Here is a 22,787-nt window from a genome sequence, read left to right as displayed (position 1 = left end):
TGAATTTATTCTGCTCAGATGGAGTCCAGCAAGTTTGGCATGACTTCCACCATGATTACCACAGTGAATGCATAGTCCTGACAGTGACGCACAGAAGTGGGAGTGTGATGATGTGGGGGTGCATGAGTACAAAAGTTGTCAGGGATGTAACATTTATCGATGGTGCCATGAACGCCTACAGATATATTAAAATACAGGCTGACAAGATGACTTCCAAAGCTGCAGAAACTTGGCAGAGGAAGAATATTCCAGTTTGATAATGATACACAGCACGCTGCCAAAATCACGCAAGTGTTTGTAAAAGAGAAAGAAGCTGAAAAGGCCAAATGTGTCGCCTGACTTAAATCAAATAGAAAATCTCTGGGGATTTTTTTTTTTTTTAGAGAAAAGCAAAGCAACATAACACCTTCCAGCTAAAAAAAAAAAAAAATCTCTGAAGAATAACAAAACATCTTTCCAGATGACTGGTAATCATACCAAATACTGAAAAAATAAAAGCTTTGAATCTCAGCAATAAAAGATGTACAGACTGTTGGAGCACTGAGTTCCTATGGTAGGCTCTGTGTTTTTAATTTAGCTCCTCTAATAATATGAGAACATGCAACGGAATTGTTTCATTGCGTTAATTTAGAAGACATTTTCAAATAACAATAATGAATTGTGGGTAGGTGATTGCAGTGCAAGTGTAAAAAAAAAATGTTGGGGTGATAGTAATTATCACACTTTGGGTGTTTTAATTGTTTTATTACTGTTTTTTTTTCCTCAATCATTCCAATCCACTGTTACAGGAAACTCATCCTCCTAATAAATAGTATTCACCCATTAACTGCACTTATCAAAAAAGCAACAGCTTCAAAACAAACAAAAAAACAAAGAAAGAAAAAAAGAAAAAGAAACAGTGATTACACTATCAACATGAAGTACAATGCAATCAGTACAACTAAAACACTATTTTGCATATTTCTATATATTTATCTGCCCCAAGATCTGGAACACAGTGGTGATTAAACAGAAGAGTGGTTAATTCAATCAGCTTGAGTGTTAAGGTGCTATTATTACATAGTTTTAACCTGTTAAAATATTCAACAGTCAACATTGTATTCACAAAACCTTTTTTTTATTAACGTATTTATTTTACATTAATTTCTTCACAAGTCTGCACACCAGTAGCTACACAATGATTTTTTTCTTTGTGTATGTGAACTGAATTACTGCCAGTAAGGGAATATATGTGCTATATTGTGAAACACTTCACACAGTTAAGGATAAAGTGAGCAGTAAATGGTACGTGAAGTTGTAGATGTAGTGATTGAGTCAATATACCTGTCAGTTCAATGTAGGCAGTGAGAATAACCATCCTTCTTCTATGCTGTACCAGTACTGACATTATGAAATGAACAGCCACACGGCTCACACATGGGCAAATTCACAAGCTAATTTTGAGAATCCATCCTTTTACATTTTAATGGGGAACTTAAAGAGAAAAATCTGACATAGATTGTTTTTCCATCTTCAGTTGTCTGGGGCACACATTGAAATTATAGCACATAATTGACACCACGCTGCCTACACATGCACATTACCACAGCTTTACGCTTGGACAATGACAGCTCATCGTAAAATATCACATTACAAATTTTAATCTGCTTTTATGAAGCAGCAAATCCATATAGATATACAGCAGTAACACAAGTTAATACTGTGTATTAATACGAATCAGTTTTAGTAAATTCTGTTAACAATATGAACCTTTAGATTTCCATCATATTGAACAGAATTTTGACATAATTTCTGACTGTTGTGCAACGGACTTTGAATGTGTGTACCTGAGTGACTTCTTTATAAAGTACTTTGAATTGTCAGGTACACGATCTGTCATTCCTGCACAAATACAAGGGACTCCCAGAAGCTGCTAAAAGTCAGTTTTCCACTCGAAGTGTTTGATAAACAGGTCTTTTTGTAATGGGACTCTAAAGCTCTGGATAACTGAACAACTTGAAAGAAACATTAAAAATCAACAGTGAAATACATTTCTAAGTGAGATTAAGACAACGTATTCCTTAACACTGCAAAATCTGTAGTTTTTTTAAACATTAAATATTACAGAGATTTTGTTTGAATTCCGTATTCAAAGTTGAGATTGTGGAGCAAGCCTTTGTGTTTACATTTCTTGTACCCTACAGTGACCAAATAAAGGACAATAACCTAATAGGGACAGGTGATGTCAAATGTGTAATCATTTAGAGGATGTTAACAACTGATTACACCTGCTGACTTAAACGTTTAAGTCAGTAAGTTTACACAATTAACTCATTAAGCTCCTTTGGTAGACTGGTTCTTTTTTTTCTTTTTTTTTTTCTTTTTTAACGGTACTTTATCTAATTCGAAAAAATAAACTTTAAGTTTGATGTTAACAGAGGATTTTTGGAAAAGACAAGAAATGCAATATCACTGTACAAATCTGAAAGCCTTACACCCTATAAAACTAGGGCCACTTGCTATTATTTAAATTTAAATCTCATTTCTTGCCTGCAACTCAAAGGGGTCCACTGCTTGGATGTGTTATATGCACTGAGATACTAAACACTTTTTTTTTTTTACTTTTTTTTAATTTGTAAGTATATTTACATAAACTGCATTAGTCACTTAACAGGTTAAACTGTTAGAATTTAAAATATTCATTACTACTAATCTTGAATATACAGCGTGGCTGAGAGGTCGACGCAAGTAAATAAAGAAAACGCTTTCACTAGTTTGATTATGTGTTGTTGAACTGATGAAGATATTTTCTTGGTTTGCATGCGTTTTCTGAAGTTGCAGTGCCTTGAGCTCTCAGGGCCACTGTAAGAGTAATACTTAACTCTGGAAAACTAACAGAGAATTTGCTACCATTCAGCGGGAATTGATCATTATTCAGCAAATCATTGCTCTCTACTATACATTACATCCCAATGCTCCCACGTCATCAGTAACAGCTTATAATTACCAAGAAAAGCCTTCACAGTTTCAGTTTCCCTGACTGACAAATGAAGTGAGCATCCATGGTCAAATATGCCCATATTATATACAGCAGTGTCTGTTATGGGAAGGCAAACTTTATCAAATCACATCACAACCAAAGCAGTTTCACCAAATACACTTAAAGTATGCAAATGTTCTCTACTTCATATTGGAATTTAAATCAATAGTAAATGCTTAATCTTACCAAAGTTTTATAAAAATGATCAAACAAATCACTGTTTGGCTCTATTATTGGCAAAAATGTTTTCTACAAAACTATTGCACATAAAAATACAGCCTCTCTTAAGAACAATCACAACCGTCTTACAGCTTACATCACCATGTGCAAACGAGTTTAACATTTTAACTCATTAGAAAGTTAAGAAATCAACCTGCCAAAATAAGAGGAAATATTATTACAATTAACATGATAATATTTATCAAAGTTATTACAGAAACTGCATATGTGCTACGAGGGTCAGTACAGTCAGTCAGCTATTGAAAAAAAATCATTTATCCATTCATTCATCCTTCCGACAAAAGAAAAATAAAAAGTCTGAACCCCAAAAGTCATGTGAGCCTATGATTTTGCTTTCAGATAACATGTTTTTTCCCCTCTGAAATTATTAACTAGTAGTGCATAGGCCCGACAAGACAACTCCTAAGTATCTACTGCACAGGTTGGTAGATGTACGTGTCGAAACTGCCCTTGCACAACATACAGCAAGTGCAGACATGACCAGATGAGAAAGGCATCTTTTCTGCCTCTATCGCCCAATAGTGGGCTGAATGGGACAAAGTGAGACCAGCTGGATTAGGGAGGAACTGATCACAGAGTGAAACTGGGTGAGGACGATTCACGTGAATTGATGAAGAAACTGCCTTCAATTTTTTTTACGCTTTTGTGACAGACAACACAGATTAAGTCTATCTACCAGATTATAAACAGCTCCTGGCTGCAAGGAGAATCTGCTGGAAAGTGGTCTTGTCCAAAATGGATATGGCTCCTCCAAGACCACCAATGCTCTGTCACATCCTGCAAGCCTTGTTGCATTACTCTTGCCCAAAGCCTTCTGTCTCCTCTATCGCAAACATGAGTTTCTCCTTCAGCTGCTCATAGCTCTTATAAGGAGGGAGGTCCAGACGATTAAAGCTAGTGGAGAAATGTGAAAGAAACAGGACAAATAATGAATTAACATGTTTGGAGGTTGCATATCTTGTAAGGATAAAATTACTACAAAATTATAGATTGTAATGTTGCTCCTTGTTGAGTATTTCCACATTCTAAGATATCTAATGAAAAATGTTCACTTGTTTTGCTGTTGCAGTAATGTCTATGGTGCTGCATACTTTAGGAGCATCTGTTAAACACTTAAACAGCAACAATGCATCTCACAGTATTATATAACTTCTAATGCCACATCAAAGGTTAAAAACACATCAAGGTGTGAGACAGCTGAATCAGAAGTGACTAAGAGGGTTTGGCCTTGAAAGTTAATCTTGCATTCAGCTTTGACCACACATCCTCTCAAACACCTGAAGTAGAAGGATTTCTACAAATGTACAAGTGGAATAACTGGCCTTACCATGTGTGGCTTCGTGGAAGCCAGTTTTCTTTGCCCACTTTCTCAATGCAAAACTTCTGTGGACCATTGCTTCCTATATTAATTAGAAATAAGCATACAGATTAAAAATAAATAAACAAATAATATATATATATATATGATACACTGGACCACGGTACAATGTGTTTTCATTTTTGCATACCCAGCAGGTCAGCGAAGCCACCCACAGGAAGACGACATGTTCCTGTGACAAACTGCAGTAGTCTCATCCTTTTTTCGTTGTCCATCTCCTTCGCAAACTGTTAATGGATAGTTTTGTGACGATATCAGTATGACATTGCTCCACCAATGTTACCATGTTACACTATATTCCAAGATGTAGTTATATTGTAGTTGCAGTTGTGGTTGTTGTAGTTTTGAGACGCTCACATTCATTGAGGCATTATCTAAAGCTGTTTCAATAACAATGGTTTGAGTCTCAAAATTCCAAAAATATGAATGTTTTTTTCTACACCTACCTGCCAGAACCACAGGATCTGCTTGCTACTTCGGGCATAATGTCTATAGATTGTGTTTCTCTGCCAGTCCACCAGATCTATCTCCTGCATCCCGCACAGCATCACCTACAGACAAGAAGAATGCATGACAACAATGTTTTAAAGGGCAAACACAACCCCCAACATTAGACTTTGTAAAGGTCAAAGATAATATGTCTGGTTACTTTAGTACCTCTAACTCCTTCGCGTCAAAGTACTGAAGGTACTGCTGGGGAAGAACTTCATTAAAGCCCTCAAAGAACGCCTGTGTCTGCTCCTCCACACCTCTGGACAGCCTCCACTCTGCCACCAGTCTGTATACAGAGACATGAAGAGAGACAGGACAAAATTCAAAACAAAATCTAACATAAAAGGTATGAAAATTCTTGATTGCTTAAAAATATGGCGCTTACATCAAATAAAAAGTGCAACACAGTATTTCATATTTAAAGTAACAATGTCAGTGTTCATTAACTATCTTCTAATCCTCTAAATGCCAAAACTTTCAGGGAGGTTTGAAAGGCATGCTATCGTCTAACAATAAATAAATAAACACCAAGATTACACCATTAATCTATTGCTGTTTTTTTTTCTTCTTTTTTTCAATTTTTGGAAAGTAAACAATTAAAGAAATTCAGCTTTGTTTGTTGCTGATTTTTTATTTTTTTTTATAGTTTGTGGGATTCTAACTGTGTTGCACTGCACAGAAGACAACTTTGATTCTCATCTTCTAGCCATAGTCGTCCTGCTACCATATACATATCGGACCTTACACTGCAGTGAACAATGAGCCCACAGTGAGTAAAAGTATGACCAGAGCAAAAAGCCCATAAACTACTTGGGATTCCGAGGGTTAAAAACAGCCAATTTACTGCTGTGTATATACAACTAATTATTTGAATGATTATCATTATTTCTCCACTATTACCGCTATGCTACAAGAAAATGGGAATACTTAATTTAAATACAATACTGTCAGAGCTTGACAATGAAAATCTTGGGGTTACAGACTTTTACTGCAAGCCTGAATAAGACGACTCGTGTTGTGTTTAATAGAACGCAGCTGTACCTGATGTATTCCTCCTTGTTTTCCTCAGTTACTTGAATGTTCCCTCCATCTGGTTTCAGTTCATGGGTGGTGACCTCCCCCAGGATCTCCTTATCAACTGAGAAGAACATCTCCAGACCACACTCCTCTATATTATTATCCCTATAAGCCACAGACCATCAATAGAATTATTAATACAGTTAGAAAACCTGGAGAAAACACATCCAGTAAGCCTACACTGTACTTTATATTTGTCAGAACATTAGGTATTCAGCACATTTAATTAATGTTAAGATTTGTTTCATCTGCATGAGGATTCGTATCAGAATTCACGTGGTATAACTCAAGAATATCTCAATCATTTAGAACATTAGGACTTTGTACATGAAAAAATGAAAAGGCTGGCACAGTAAGTCAGATTCATTACCTGCTAGATACAACAATTTTATGCAAATGAAATTACTCTGAATTTATATAGTCATGGGTCATTAAGCTGCAACAACCTTCTCTTCTCTTGAGTCAGTCATGCATACAAAATATTGTGGTGACGGGATAAACTTGGTGGCCTACATGGCAGACACATGTTTGACTTCTTTTCCTCATTCTCTCATTAAACACAGGTGAAAATCCTACTTCCATTTAACAACACTGATGAATTTTAGCATATATTTACAGGATATCAGGTAGCACATTGTTTAACATGTAAGTATAATAAGAATAGCATATATTTTGGTCCACATGCTACAACCAAACAACGGACAGTATCCCAATGAGTTCTTTCAGAATAAAAATAAATTAGGTTACACTGCAGCAGATGGCCATGATGTCATTTTAGTCTGTCCAGCACACCACCTAAGCCCTATCCATCATGCACATGTGTATCAGCTAGGCAGACTTACTTGATCCAAATGAGTGAATTATAAAATTCTGGATCAATGGACTCCAGGTCTTTAAGAGCCAGGGGTTTGTTCAGAATGCGCTTGTAGAAGGGCAGGGAGAAACCTGTGTCGATGAATTTGCCGTGGAACAAGGCCTAAAAAGGAACAATGCATAAACATAAGGGAAAAGATGTTTTAAACACAACAGCCAAATACAACACAGTACAAGACAGCCATCTAAAGATTTAAAGTGACTGATCACTCTGTCATAAAAATACTACGTAAGTCTATGAAATAAATTAATTCACTTCACAGGTATATTCATCTTCTGAATTCCATATATATCAGTATGCAGTACAATTTTGCATGATCCACACGTGATTATTATACATTTTGCAGCATAAACATCAGTCCAGCTGACCTAATTAATTATACCAGCAAATTTCAATCATAAATTGACAGCACAGTCAGTATATTCTGACACGTAGTGCAGGTACCATGGCAATGAAGCGTCCTATGAACTTGAAGTACTTGAGGTGATCAGGGTTGATGTAAGAAGCCGGGTTGATTTGAAGACAGTAGTTGTCCTTGCCAGCATACTCAAACAAACAGTACATGGGATTCAGCACCTCATGAGACAGCAAGAAAAACCATTCTCTGAAAATACAACCACAGAGGACAGAAAATGTTAGGTGGAAGTGATTGTACTGGTTAAGTGAGGAGGTTTGAAAAATCTTGAAGATCAGGACTTAAATGAGAATCACACGATGTTATTATCACAACAGGGTTTGTGTCTTGTGAAGCGTGGGTGGTGTGAAAAAAAAAAGGTACGAACGAGGACAAAACACACCTTGCAAGTCATGACATAGAACACAATTGTACAAAACAAATTCAGTTAAAATTACCTGGCCACACCTCCGTAATCTAATCCTTCCTCGCCAGGAAAGATGAGCCACAGTCTCCGCCTCAGATCTTGAGGGTGAAAGCTCATGATCTTCGAATGCAAACAAACACAGAATTAAATCAGTTATGTCACTTAAGCATAGACACGACAATTCTGTTGAACACAGAAAGGCCATAAGAAGACAGTATGCTCCTGTATTTACCTGCTGAAACGAATCCTCAAACAAGGTCTTACGTGAGACAGTAATCTTAATGTGCTGAGGCATCGACAATTGCTAACAGGGAAAAAAAACATTACACAAATAATCAGATTTTAGACAAATGGAATGCTTTGTGCAACTTTTACTTCAACCTTTGCATATTTAAGCATCAACAAGTATGAAGATACAGTATTTAACGATCAGCATGTGGGACATCCAGACAGCACATACCTGACACCAGAACCTGAAGTATTGCACTTTGGCTTTGAAGTCCCTGACATAGGTTATCTGTGGCCCATTCTCACTGTGGAAAAGATCAGAAAAAGAGATCTCTGTAACAAAAGTCAGATGACTGGCAGTCTGTTCTCCTCTTCCAACAGCTGTTGTTAATTCACATATTTTAACACAGCTACTTACAGCGAGGATTTCCCTGTGCGAGGGTCAATGTAGGTTGTCGTTCGCCTGTTGTGGTCAACAAAATAGGGAATACCATCCACAGTGAACCTCATCTCCCAACCTTCAGGCAGGGGCTTATCGTTCAGCAGCCTGAACAAAGCAAATCAAGTAAGCAGATAAATATACATAAAACTGTTACAGTGTTAAAGTGAAATTGAGGAATTAAATTGTAACCAACCTCCACTGACTTGAGAATTATTTATTTCTCAAATTAAAATTCAAGGTATCAGATATTATTACAGTATATATTATAGTTGCAAATTCCTCAAAATGATAAATGATTGCCCTGAAGCAGAATTTCTCAAAATTGGGCTTTCAGTTATTAAAATCATGTCATAGAGTATCTGACTGTTTTTTATGACACAGTACAGACAGACATTTAATGTATTTTATTACAATAATTCAAGAGCTTGGAAATATTATAATCACATAACTACACAATTACATATCATTACAAGTATCAAGAGAACTATGTCACCTAAAAACAGGAACCAGTAACAGCTAAAACTCATGCCCTTGAAATTTAAAAATAAGAACTCCATATTATCAAGCAGTCCTTAACTAATTACATTAAGCAGGGTTTAGCAGGAATCTCTTTCCTTTGTGCACTCATAACTTTCTCATTAGGAGCACTTTCCTAATGGTCCTATGTAAACACAGTTTTGAGCAACTGTCCCCAAAAAAATCTGTCACAAGATGTTTGAATCAAGATCTCTAAAAAAACCTGTTGTTACTTCACTATACATGTACTAAATTAAGTACAATTCCACACCTCCCATATTACTTGTACGTGCCTGTCCTGTCATTGTCCGCCTGCTGCAAACTCTCAACAAGTTAGGACAAGAAAGTTGACAAAAGAAGGACCGAGATGTGTCACTCAGAACTCAGGGCAAGATAGGGCTGAATTTGCTCTTCATACTGAACGAAACAGTGGCACGTTAGTGCCTCTCACTGGCAATAAAAGAAAAGCACAGCTAATGGACTGGCAGAATCAACTGCAGTTAGTATGACAGAAGGACTGACAGAGACATATCCCTATCAAAAAAAAAAGGCTCCATGGCACAATATACAAGAACGAACACAATCACAAGCAGGCATACACTCACCCTTGTGTCCTTGGGTCCTCCCACTGTGTTGTCCGAGTTGGATGATGAACAAAATACACTCTGCCGTTTGTGTCTGTTCTCTTCTCTGGTATAAAACACAACACATTTCATATGCACAAATCAGTGCCTGTTCACTGCCATTTCTACTACCATCACAGTCATAGTCGTAAAACACATCTTTACTGTGTTTTTCTGAACATCTCAGTAACTAAAAGTAAAATACTTGTCTAATCTAAAGATATTTACCCCAACCATGTGGTAAAGGCCCCAGTGGGTCAAACTCTTTATTGGTTGTTGCTGCCAACTGGTCTTGGAGCTGGAAGAGAATGAGACAAGTTTAAAAAAAAAAAGAATTTCTTTGTCACAATCTGTTTAAACACAGAACTGTGCTTCATTTTAAAGTTAGAATCAAGGAAGTGCATAGAACTTCATAATATCTGTTAGTATTTCAGTGTCTGTTCCCACTGCCTACTAATTCATTGAAGTTTCTTAGCCATGAGACGAAAAACATAGTTATCCAGAATCTGGATCACACAGACTCATACAGAGTCAGACTCATCTGAGCCCATTTCAGATCAAAATCAGAATAAAATCAGACTAACAAAGCAACAGAAGTAATTTGGATGTATTTTAAGTGTTTCCTATGGTGGGGAACCCTCAAGATGTTTATGGATTGGTTTTATTTTTGTTGTGAAATGATTTAGAGAATGACACTGCCTGTAAAATAAAAACTGGTTCAAAAATAATAATAATATATTGTGTTATACAGCTTTAACACCACAAATACCAGCTTTTGAAATTTTGAAGCTAGAATTATTCTCCACTAAATTACTAAATAACTCATATTTGGAGATTCTTTGAAATGTCGTTTTTTTGCTTTTCCCTTTCCCTCCAATCCACACAAAATTGTGTTTTGTTTTTTGTTAATTTCTTTGCATATTTGACCTTCAGTGTGCAGAGGAAAGATTTATTTTCACAAGTCGAGAGTGCAGGTTCCACCTCATTTACCACACAGACAGAAAAGTGATTTTGTGAGATCAAAACAAGTTTAAAAGCCAGTCACATCCAGTATGCAGATTACAGAAATACGAAGCAGACATCCTCCAGTTCTGATACACAGAACACGGAGTTCACATTAAGGTATGTCTGGCAGGTACACTTTCAAAAATAACTTTTTTTTTTTTTTTTTTTTAAATAATAAAAAGGGCTTCAGGAGTTAGAGGGGGTAGTTGAGCCACACTTCAGTGGTAAAATTACATCAGACAGCGTTATATTTATTTATAGATAATAAATCATGTCTAGATGGGATCTTTAAGTAAATCAAAACAAGTAAATGTTCAAAATGTTCTTTATGTGCAGTGAATGTGACATATCTAGTAGCTAAGATAGTGATTGCTCTCACCCCATAAATGAACCTCTGGTTAAACTGCTGCATGGCTCCCTGGAGCTGGCTGCGCTGGTGCTGCCACTCCTCATAGTTGCGCACTGACTCCTGTGTGGGGCGTTGCCACGTGGTAGTTCGGGTTATGTGGTCAACATAGTACACTCTACCCATTGGATCCACCCTGCGCTCCCACCTGCAAAAAAAAGGGAGAGTAAAAAGAAGGCAGTGCTGAGCTGATGATGTAGATTTTGTCTAGTGGCTCTACCTGACCATGATAATGAAAGCACAGACACAGCTATTTGTACTGTAACATCATCACTGGCCTTGGATTTAGTGGCTTTAAAATATGTCTGTACAAACATTAGATGATTTTATAGATTGAATGCACAATCTAACACAACACAAAAAGAACTATGTAAGATGAAGTATGTGTTTTGGTACCCTGTAGGCAAAGGCTCAGGCCTGTCCCAGGTCGTCCTTTTTTCAATGTGGTCCACATAGTACACTCGTCCGTTCTGGTCCACTCTTTGCTCCCAGCTGCAGAGGCAATATGAATGATATGAGATTTAGATGGATTTTGTCTCAGATTCCCCCCCACTATAACAACACAGACTGAAAATCTTAATAAAAAGGCAATATAATATGCCTATCAATGGTAACATGAGTGAGAGGCTATACAAATGTATAATGAGTTGCTCTTTACCCTGGTGGCAAGGGACCATTGGTAATGGGAGTGATTCTGGGTGTTGTTGCAGCCGGAGCTGTTGAGGCAGTGGCCGCTGGTTTAGGGCCACTTGCTGTCTGTGAGGAACTTGCAGTTGCTGCTCCTGCACCTGATTCTTCCTGCTGATCGGAACACCCACTAGCTGACGCCTGAGAGGAACCATCAGAAGCTGGGCCTTCACTCAGTTCACTCGGGGAAGAGCTACTAGAAGACGCTGGGGAGAAGAGCAAGGCAGAGAAGAGAACATTTAAGTCTGTGAATTAATTTGCAAAGGGGTACTTGATTTCACTACTGTCAGTACATTGTTTCTGCATGAGAAAGAAATCAATCGTATGAGAATGTTTAAAAAAAAAAAAAAAAGGTGGCATGTAATTTGAATGTTGTGTTAAGCTATACATGAGCTACTGTTAGACTGAGAAATCTTTGATGTCTCGTGCTTTTCCTACTTGGTGAGGCTGCTGGTCTCTGTGGCATAGGAGGGGGAGGTCTGGCAGGTCTAGGAGGACGTGAGGTTGTGGAGTCCCCTGGAGATCGGGAAGGGGAACCTGTACCATTGACAGCATGGCCATTGGGTACTATGACCCACTCGTCTGAGTCACTGGATGGAGATGTATCCCTGCTTGATCTAAAAGTACAACATATATAGATATATAGAAATATGCTTTTTTTTTCTTGCAAATTCACTGAATCAACATTTGAATAAAAAAAAGCATGTACAAATCTATAATTAAAAGTTTAAAAGACCTGTTGCCAGTGTCTCCATTTTGTCTTGCAGTTCCATTTGGAAGAGCAGCTAGAATGAAACAGAAAAAAAGTTAAGTTACGGAATTAATGTTAAATAATTCAGAAAGCGACAATTAAAACCTAAAAGCAAGAAAAAAATTTTGTTTTAACAGTTTGGGTGCACACATTTACTAAATATAGAATAGAGGTCAACAGATCTTTTTTTTTTTTTTAGCTTTTTCTAGATGTTAAATTTGGTTATACAAGAATTATGACCAAGATATGTACTACAAGGGACATTTCACCATTGAAAAATATACACACCAACATAAATACATCTGTTACAAGATATAAGCCATACTAATGGGCTACACAGGGTACATAAAGAATTCTGATTAGAGGACCTAAAAACTTGATGTTGGCAGTTATTAGTATCGTTTCACAAAAACTAATGATTAGCGACATGTCACTTATCTGAGTGAATTCAGCTCTTCTGTGGTGGTCATTTATCAAATACAAAATTACAGAGTTGTTCATGTTTTCAGATTGTTAGTGTGATAAACATAGTATACAGAGTTTGTGTCTGCGTGTGGTCTCTCACCTTGTTCTCTCTCTGCCAAGGCAAAGGTTTCTGAGTCTACCTGCATGCCATCCAGACAGATTGACAAGTCACCGACAACCTCCCGGCGGTCTCTGTCAGAGCACAGCTGCAGTGTCTGCACTACCTCACACACTACGAAGGACAGAATAAAGTGTTAAGCAGGTGCTTATAATTTGAATGACAGGAGAAATTATCCCAAAAACACACGTATTAGACAAACTGAAAGCCAGCAAAAGACTGAAAGCTGATACTAAGCCTGCATTGAGATTATAAAAACAGCCACTGCATGTACATTATTATCCTAATAAGATATTTGAGGTTAAAATGAACAAATAATGACAAACTATTTCCTTAGGGGAGCCCAATCACTGATTGTTTTAAATCACCTGATTTGGAAGGTACTTGGTCACTGTTTTCAGCCCTGCTGCTGCTTTTAAATTAGAAGCAAGTGACTGCACCACAGAATATCTACTGGACTTTAATGTCACATGTTTTGAACATGCTGACCAGGTCTGACAGGAGCCACTGCACTGAGTTATAAACCCACTTCAAGTAAAAAAAATGGTCATAAATTTAGGTAATGCCCGCAAAACAAACCTACTGAGTAATGTGCATGTCGGCTATTAAGCTTATCAAAGCCCAATAAAACATTCCCATAACAAACACAGGCAGATATGCACTCTTAGATAGCAAGTGTCTGAAGTGTGCAACATTTTACAAAAAAAACATACTGCTGATAGACAGAGAGAAACCAAATGAATATTGAAAGTAAGATTACATGGGATGCAAGTTGTTATTAACATGAAATAAGCCATGCAGAGGAAGCTCTTCCTGTGTACCTCTTAGTATTCTGTGGGAATCAACTCATAGAGCCTATTAGCTTAATATTTAGCTCCTGGGACAGCACATCTTTGTCATATCCAAGGTTGAAATGAAAAACAGTAGTGTAAGCAAACTCAATCACGTGGCTTTGTAACAAGAATATAGCTATCTTATGCTACTTAATGAAAAAAAAGAAGGCAATATTTTTTGGACTCAAAATCTTTAGAAAAATAAACACTCATTATTACCACTAAGAAGAAAGATAGGGTCAACTCACATTTTAGGTCATTTGCCTTAAGAATCTTGCTGATCTCCAGTGTGGACATTCCTAGCAAGATGTCTGCCTTCAGTGTCTGATGACTCCAAACACGAAAGATCAGCTTGCTGACTGGAGTCACAATTCTTTAGAAACGTGAGAAAATGACAAGACACTGTATGAGCAAACAGTAGAAAATATAAAGTTAAGGATGATCTACACTAATGCTAGGGAAAATTCATCAATCAATCAATGTTGGTACTTTTTTCTTCTAGACTGGTCTTTTGCCTAAGTACCGAGAAAGTCAATTTTAAAGGTCTAAGTCTAACGCTTCTACCCTATATTGTCATATCAGCTTTAATTATATTAGTACTTTAAAGCCTTTCATAAGGTATGAATTCTTATTCTTACCAGAGACTAATATATTTGTACACAGCATTTGTTATTTCAATGGTCAGATCATGGTAAAACAGTCAGGACTGGGTGCACTGACTTTGTGAGCTGCTATTTTGACAGACACATCCGATATTGATTCAGAATATATCCTCCAAATGTATATATTTACATTTGCTGATCGATTAACCATAATCCTAGCTTAGTATCACCAGAAAAAAGCCTGGTTCAGAGGTGTCTCCAGTGCAAACAACAAAGGTAGACTTTATGATTACGACAAGCAACTTAAAATATATTAGATAAAACACATGCACTAAGGAGACTTAATTTGATGAGAAACAATAATCTTTCCATTACCAACTGGTATCATCCTGTAATTAAGGCTCACTGTTAAACAGCTTCCTCTCCTATGATAAACAATCATACTCACACTGTGAGAGCCTGCTTCCATTTGGGACTATGTGTGTTGTTGCACTTCTCAGTCCTCTTTGATTGGCCATCCACGGCTACCTCAACGTATGGACTGGGACCAAACCAGTTCTTTTTGTTTTCCTTCAGCTTGGCTGAAATCACTAGAAAAGAGAAACACCAGTGTTGTAGAAATTTCTAGAATAAATTGAATTCAAAGGGCAGTTGTCTTTCAGAGTTTTGTCACAGCTTTTCAGATGCATATGAGGTTTATACCTTCATGAAAGACCAAAAAATAAATTTTCTCTCAATGCCTTAAAGTCGGTCTCTCATACCCTTCCTAGCACTCCCAGAGTGGCTGATAATATAAGTCATGACAGCACGTATGATAACAGATCTTTGCAGAAGGACCTGGTAACACTTGTTGCCATCAGTGTTGGCTGGCTGATCTATATCACTGGGACTAAACCCAAAATACTACAGCGGCAGAGGCATTTTTATTTTTTACTTGCCCCGTACTGTTGCTATCAGTCTCAGCTCTGTGCATTAAAAGACATTACCCTAATTCACCATTTCTGTATAACAGAGACAAACATCTGTATTTTTGATGATAATAATAAAAATCATACTTCCAGAATCACCAAATAACCCGGTATACCTCAATAACCAGATACAGCCCAAAGCCCATGACACAATGCCAGTTCTCATTTCCCAAAGTTGCATCTGCATGCTTATCTTCCTTCATTCCTCCTAAAACACAGTTTTCTGATGTACATGCATGAAAGAATAGATAGGGGCTTATCGGAGGAGAACAGAAGATATCTTGATCTACAGTAATCTGTAAACCGAAGGCCAACTAACCTATGAGCTGACGCTGCCACATTAAGGGAAGATAAGAGATAGAACACTCTTTAATGCACTACAAAGGAATGTAATACACACTGAAATAGTACAACCAATAACTACAGAATTCCCACCACAATTTTCAGTAAATATAAGAATTTATTTGGAGTTACATTTGGTAAAGATGCTGCAACTTGATAGTATTTTTAACTATTTACCTAGGAATATTTTTCTAAAACACTATAGCTGCTCCATAGTAAACTCAACAACAGTCAAGTGTCAATGACAGCTCTTTGAACATTCTTCACTACAGGATCCCAGTAGGTTCCAATAACAGATGTACTACTGTAATAGTGAATACAACTTTATAACTTGGACACAAGCTCTGCCTGATTTTTGCTGATTGATAAAAAAAACTTGATCAAACTTGCAGTGACAATGAGTTACCTGTAACTTGCAGTTGGGCCTTCATGGTTCATCCATAACACTGGAGCCTCGTTCGGCTACAATGGATAAACCTGCAACCAGCAACATCAGATGTAAACATAGGACACACGATGCAGGTAACCTACTTAAAGAGCGATTAGGCTATTAGGTTGCTACAGTCAGTGGAAAATATAAACTGGCTTTACATGCAGTGGCCAGTAAGCATCAAGTGAGCTGTCTAACTAAAACAACCGGGTATTTATTATACTTTTAAGTACTTGGAGACATGATTTTGGTGCTGACTCAAATTTAGATATTACTTTTTAAAGTCACAAATAAACCTAAGTTAAACATTTCCAGCGAACTTCCAAACTGAATCATTTCTGCTGAACATACTTCAGGGAAAGGTTTTCTCCTTTATTTACTGCCTCGCTCTGTCTTGTAGAGCAGAAACCCATATTATCATGCTTTTTAAAGACGTGAAATGCAGCTACAGTGCACAACAGTGCACATAACGCAGTGACATGGCATAATCTTAGCTATTTCAAGGAGCCGCCGAGGACCTTCCATAACAGAAAATCCCACACTGAACTTGGCTAAATAAGTCCCACTAAACCTACCTTGCTAATCTTTGACAGTAGCTTTTAGCATAACAAAATAAACAAAATAGCTCATACGCTAAGCGAGAGCAAAACATTCATACAATTTCACCCAAAGATATTTAGTGATTCAGAAATGATTATAAATACAAAGAGACGACCTGTTTCCTGCAGCATAAAGGCTGTTCAAATGTAGCCTAATAGCTTAAACTGTCAGTTAGCGGGATCGTTAGCCAGCAGATATGTTGTCAAGACAGCGTTAAACAATGGCCTTCTGAAGAGACTCGGTTTTCACCGTGACATGGTTAATAAAAGCCGTTACTGGCCATTGTGTAGACGGTTTACTAATTATTCATAGAAGCTGATAAGTTCAACCATCTGGAGCAACTTTGCTATGCGACGTCCTGAGCAGCGAGCCTTTAGCTAACCATGCCGCAACTCATGTTAGTAATGCTAACACCACCCGGCTAACTGAGCGGCTTCGACAGCTCAGTGGAGGAAATTTCACACCTGGCATTTAACCAGAGACTAAATGTCCATACCTGACAAAAGCAGACGATAAAGGGCCACAGAGACTTAAGTTTCAGCGATGTCTCGATTGTTGACAGGTAGATACCAGCCATCCGCACAGACCTGTGTCCGCTAGCTAGAACACGAACAGCTTTCCTGGTACAAGTTTTTCACAATAAGACGCCATTTCTATGTTTTGCACATAAAAAATCTTGATAAAGTCTATTCTTTGCAGTTTAGTAGAACAATTCCAGTTCAAAGTCAACTTGCTAACAATTTCTTGAGTTTTTAACAAAATTTCTCAGTCATTATCAGCATGTCCTACAATCTGAGTACAATTATCCCTTATTATGTACTATATGTACACGTGAAAAGTGTTCAGTGCGAAAAGTGTCTTTCTTACATATATTGACTTTATAATACTTTCTTGTCTTGTTTCTTACAAAGCTTTATTTGTATCCCAGCTGCTGTAATGTATAAATTTCCCCGGTCAGGGATCAATAAAGTATATTTTATCTGATCTTAGCAGTTGGAGCTGACCATGTTCCCATCGGGACAGCTAGTTTATGGTGGATCTGACTTGCAAGTTCAGTAGTTGTTCGAATTGTACCCATTGTATTATGAGGACTTTGTTACAGCTGAAAGCTCCGGAAAAGCATTGTTTTGACATTGTACTCATGCATCCTGTTCAGTTCCATGTCTGTGACCACTGTACGGTGTATAAAACCTTAAGACCAATACTGACAGACCTACAGGTTACCTGAAGATACCTTCCTTGCCAACTCTAATCCCTCTTTTCCTATGACACGTTTGTGTGATGAGGCTATATGTCACTATATTTATTATGTGGTTTTCGACATTATTCATCTCACTTGTATTTATCTATTTTCTTATTGTGAGTCATAAAATTTTAGTTGTTTTACTCTTTGCATTATTCCTTGCCATGCAGTAGTAACAATAGTCTATTACTTTATTTATGTGTACTTTTATTTTGAAGCTTTCGTTGAAGCTGGCCATTATTATCATCGTCACCATAAAACAAGACCACCAATATGCTTTTAATCATGTGTTGTTGTGCAGTTAAGTAGCTGGTCCAGCACCAGTTTATTGTGTTTTATAATCAAACAAATCATATATTATTACTCTCGTGATAATGATAAATGATGGCGCCATTTGTGGACACGCCCACGTCAGACGTCCTCGAGTTTGGTCTCGTGACAACAGCTAACAGCGTCACTAGCTAGCGTCTTATGCTAGCTTTGGACGTATAGTCAATAACTCTATGTGAATGGCATGTACATGCGTTAAAAGAGAAGGCATAATCACAACGACGACTAAAGAAAGATGTTGTCTCGTCTGCTGAAGGAGCACCAGGCGAAGCAAAATGAGCGGAAGGAGCTGCAGGGTGAGTGAGAGCAGCGCCTAGCTAGCAAAGATGCTAACCGATGCTAAAAACAAAGCTCTGTTTGACTTGGAAGGCTTCTGTCCTCCTCCATACCCTGACTAGTTTAAGTTATTTGCCTCTCTTTATGTGTTTTCTTGCACAGAGAGACGAAGACGTGAAGCTATTGCTGCAGCCACCTGTCTGACAGAAGCCCTGGTGGACCACCTTAACGTTGGGTATGAATGAAATGCTAGCTTGTGACGTTTCATAGTTATCCATGTGTAAAAATGGTGATTATGAAGGATTTAGACATGGAATCTGTTGACCCGCTGGTGGCTACAGTTGCGCAGGGAGAGCAGTACTGATGTGCGGCAAACTTTGTTGTTTTTAGTAATCAATTTTATCCTGTGATGAAACATTTCTGTCCTGATGGGAGTTGTCTTCATAGGGCACAAGGAGTTACTGAATGGTTTGAGTATGAAAAATGATGTGAATCATCATGAAGGGTATGATCTTTTTAGTCACTAGATCTCAACCCAGTTGAAAGCCTGTGGGAGATTTTGGACAGAGCACCTCTCCACCAAGATTATCAAAACACCAAATGAGGGAATATTTATTTGAAAAACAGTGTCCCATGCTTCCAGCAGAGTTGAAACTTGTAGAGTCAATGCTAAGGCACAATTAAGCTTTTCTGGTGACACATGGTTTCCCAAAATCATATTGGGACCCTTTCTGTTGGCTTTTCCTTTAACTTGGCACCTGTCTGTGTGTCCTCGATAAAGGTATTGTGCACCGGCTACATATATATTTTATTTATTATTATGGGTTTGATCAACTAAATGTAAGCTAGGAATGAAGAACCCGTAAGTCCAGTATGTCTTCAAATAGTCTCCATTTCAGTTGAAGATTACTTTTCAGTTGATTGACTCATGATTTCAGCACTGTATGTCATGATGATAAATTATAAATGTTCCTATTGCGTATCAAGTATTGCAAAGTTTTAATCCGGTGACAATGAATGAGTAACATTCTCCTGCTTGTGATATGCTCTAAAGAATAGTGTGTCAATGTCTGACTGACAAAAATCACGTGTATAGACTGTCTAGGTAACGTGGTTTCCGAACGGATTTCTGTCAGGCTGCCACCTTTGAGTTTCCCACCTGCTGAAACTCTTTCTGAGCCAAGACGTTGAAGCAATCCATTCGTTGCAGGATAGAATTGGCATGTGTAATACTACCACAAATAGTACAGTAAGATTGTTAACATTGTGAAAGTTGCAATGAAATGTAGACAATCAGCTTAAGGAATGAGAATAAGATGCAAAGACCTTTGTTGTGTTGTGCCTTTATGCAAAAGATTACGAACGAAATCCTTTAGTAACTGGGTAAGATTTTGAGTAGATTGAATATAATAGTATGTTGTATTCAATCTGTGTCAATGGAGAAATGAATGACTAAGACACTTGACCACTAAATACAATTTTGCTCTTGCATGTCACAGTGGCTGTACATCACATAATGCCAGGTTTTCATCTATTTAAAATGCTGTAAAGCTCATTGTTGTGTCCTGTTTCACTTCAGTGTTGCCCAGGCATATGTAAACCAACGCAAGCTTGACCATGAGGTGAAGACTCTCCAGGTGCAGGCGAGCCAGTTCTCCAAACAAACTGCGCAGTGGATCAGTATGGTGGAGGGTTTCAATCAAGCCTTAAAGGTAGGATGCTTGTAGGATGCTTGTAATAATCATTTGTGCTTGATGTGTTTTTGTTTTTTTTTTCATCAAAAAAGGTTCAGAAACTCCTTCATTAAAATCCAAATCCAAATAAACATGCCAATATTTTTTTTATTTCAAATGTTAACAACCAGGGACAATATGTCTACCAAACGTCTACTTGCTGTGAATGTACACTGAAGCTTTTCAGGCTTTCACATCATGCTTGCGTAAAATACATACTGGATAGCTTCCAAATTAGTTGTAGTGTCAGCAAATCATGCCTTTGAGAACACGTCTTAAACAGGGATTCGATCTGAGCTCAGAGAAACTTTACCCCTTCAACAAATGAATGTGAAAGCAGTCAATGAATGAAGGCAAGCTTTAAGCTGCTGCTGATAAGTTTGAGTGGTAGTTGTTCAAGGTGGCAACAAATCATTTAGTTTTTTCTGCTCTTTTGAACAGGAAATCGGGGATGTGGAGAACTGGGCCCGCAGTATTGAGATGGACATGAGAACAATTGCCACAGCTCTGGAGTACGTACACAAGGGTCAACTTCAGTCCACTTGCTCATAAACATCATGGTTTGTGTCATGGATGTTTACAGCTACAACTAAATACACTGGAATAAAACAAATCCAGTCCAGTTAACTGCTGTCAACAGATATCCAGCTCATCAGGGTCAAAAGCTTGCTTTTCTGCCTGCAAATGTAAGTGGACCAAGGCTGACAGTAATTTATTCAGACCGACAGCAAAGGTTTGTTTCATTTGACAACTAAGTGCTGACATGGGTAATTGCTTCAGTTCTTGTGTTTGTACCATTATTGACACAATGACGCTAGATCTAACATTTTGAGAGTCAGGACCCCGCAATCAGTAATTAGTCATTGAACGGAGGAAAAAAGTAAAAACAGTGTGGATTTGTGAAGGAGTTGCATGTACAGAGAATATATGTAGTAGGCTGAAAGAGCTACAGAAAAGCTACCACCTGTCTCTAAGTCTGTAGTATCTCCCTAAAAGCATTTTATCAAAGGCTTTCTTCTCAGCACCTGATACCTGAATTATTTATGTTTGTGTTTATGCACAAAATGTATATGCACAATGAGAACTGTGCCGTTTCTGTTGGACAACTTTAAATTTTGTGACCATTTAGTGATGGGAAATTGTTTTTAATAAAGTTTGCTGAAAATGTATTGGTGTCTTTTCTTATGAAACATGTTATGCTACGTAAACAGCTGTTACATAAACAGAAACTGCAAAGTACAACAAGTGGGGAAAAAAAGCACAAAGAGCTTCATTTGTAAATGAGAACCTTGAGCATGCTTCTGATAAAGGATTATCTTTCCAGGATGTCCATACACACAGTAGGTGTCAGTAGTGGGCAGGCAAAGATTAAATGTTAATTACCCAAATGGAGAAGAACTGTGAGAGTTCATGCTTTAAGATATGCCCTCATAGCTCATATGTTTGGTTGCAAAGGACTTCTGGGTCAGAGATTTTTATTTTTTGTTTTTGGCTGATGGCTTTATTGTGCCTCTTACAAAAGTGGAATGTCTTAACATTTATAGCCGGAGTTGTGCAACATAACTATCTGTGATCCATGAAATACAATAACTGGATAAATATTTGAATGGCGAGGGATTGGACAATTTCTGGAATGTGTGACGTGAGGGACAGTTATGTCACATGTGGCTGTTAAGTTCACTCACGTAACTACAGGCATGTTGGGTAACTACACTTTCAATTTACCACACAGGTAATGAAGCTTTAGTGAGTCCTAATTTATATATGTCAACAATTTGACTAAAATCTCCTTATGATATGTTCACAATACTCAACCAAGTCACATTGTAGAAAATACTTTTTTCTTACTACTTCAGGATTTTGTTGGTTAAAAAACAAACAAACAGCAATGTGCACCACACTGATCACGTCCTGTTTACAGTCTGCATTTCTGTTGTGTAAGCCTCAAAATAAGCATCAAAAATATGGAGAACCAGTTCCAGAATATGGTACATATTATTTGAGATTTCCCGCTGATATCATTTGTCAGTGAACTCAGTGAGCCACTAAGAATATACTCGTGTTTTTAAGACTACACATGGTTTCGATTTGTGGGATTATCACAACTTTGTATGAACACTCTTAGAACATTATGCCTGTATATCCTGAGAACCGCCAGGCACCGAAAATGTATGAGGGAAAAACTTTCTTGTCAACCTCTTGGAAGAACCAGATGTAATTTAAAAGTAGATATGAGGCACTAAAAAGAAAGTTCTTTGAAATCCAAGTGCACTGTACAGAAAATTCTT

The 22,787-nt window shown here is 37.6% G+C and overlaps 2 protein-coding genes across 2 annotated transcripts; one reads left to right on the top strand and one right to left on the bottom strand.

Moving 5' to 3' along the window:
- Positions 1-723: 723 nt before the first annotated feature.
- itcha (itchy E3 ubiquitin protein ligase a) lies at positions 724-17,502 on the bottom strand. Its single transcript, XM_008279280.1, has 24 exons — positions 17,414-17,502; positions 16,294-16,364; positions 15,026-15,167; positions 14,224-14,348; positions 13,125-13,256; positions 12,545-12,593; positions 12,247-12,425; positions 11,780-12,014; positions 11,518-11,613; positions 11,095-11,269; positions 9,939-10,008; positions 9,693-9,777; positions 8,548-8,676; positions 8,362-8,434; positions 8,134-8,205; positions 7,933-8,021; positions 7,525-7,684; positions 7,049-7,182; positions 6,171-6,311; positions 5,295-5,415; positions 5,084-5,188; positions 4,768-4,864; positions 4,587-4,659; positions 724-4,153 (listed from the first exon to the last, which is right to left on the bottom strand). The coding sequence occupies exons 2-24, from the start codon at positions 16,316-16,318 to the stop codon at positions 4,054-4,056; spliced, it is 2,607 nt and encodes an 868-aa protein (XP_008277502.1). The 5' UTR covers positions 16,319-16,364; positions 17,414-17,502; the 3' UTR covers positions 724-4,053.
- A 1,082-nt stretch (positions 17,503-18,584) lies between these two features.
- On the top strand, positions 18,585-21,668 carry bloc1s1 (biogenesis of lysosomal organelles complex-1, subunit 1). Its single transcript, XM_008279279.1, has 4 exons — positions 18,585-18,786; positions 18,929-19,001; positions 20,346-20,478; positions 20,941-21,668. Exons 1-4 carry the CDS (start codon positions 18,726-18,728, stop codon positions 21,049-21,051), a joined length of 378 nt encoding a protein of 125 aa, XP_008277501.1. The 5' UTR covers positions 18,585-18,725; the 3' UTR covers positions 21,052-21,668.
- Positions 21,669-22,787: the final 1,119 nt, after the last annotated feature.

The sequence above is a fragment of the Stegastes partitus genome, unplaced genomic scaffold (genome assembly GCF_000690725.1).
Source record: "Stegastes partitus isolate 25-593 unplaced genomic scaffold, Stegastes_partitus-1.0.2 Scaffold151, whole genome shotgun sequence".
In the NCBI taxonomy this organism is placed as follows: Eukaryota; Metazoa; Chordata; class Actinopteri; family Pomacentridae; genus Stegastes; species Stegastes partitus.
Note: the sequence above shows the minus strand (reverse complement) of the source record. Positions and strands in the feature narration are given on the sequence as shown.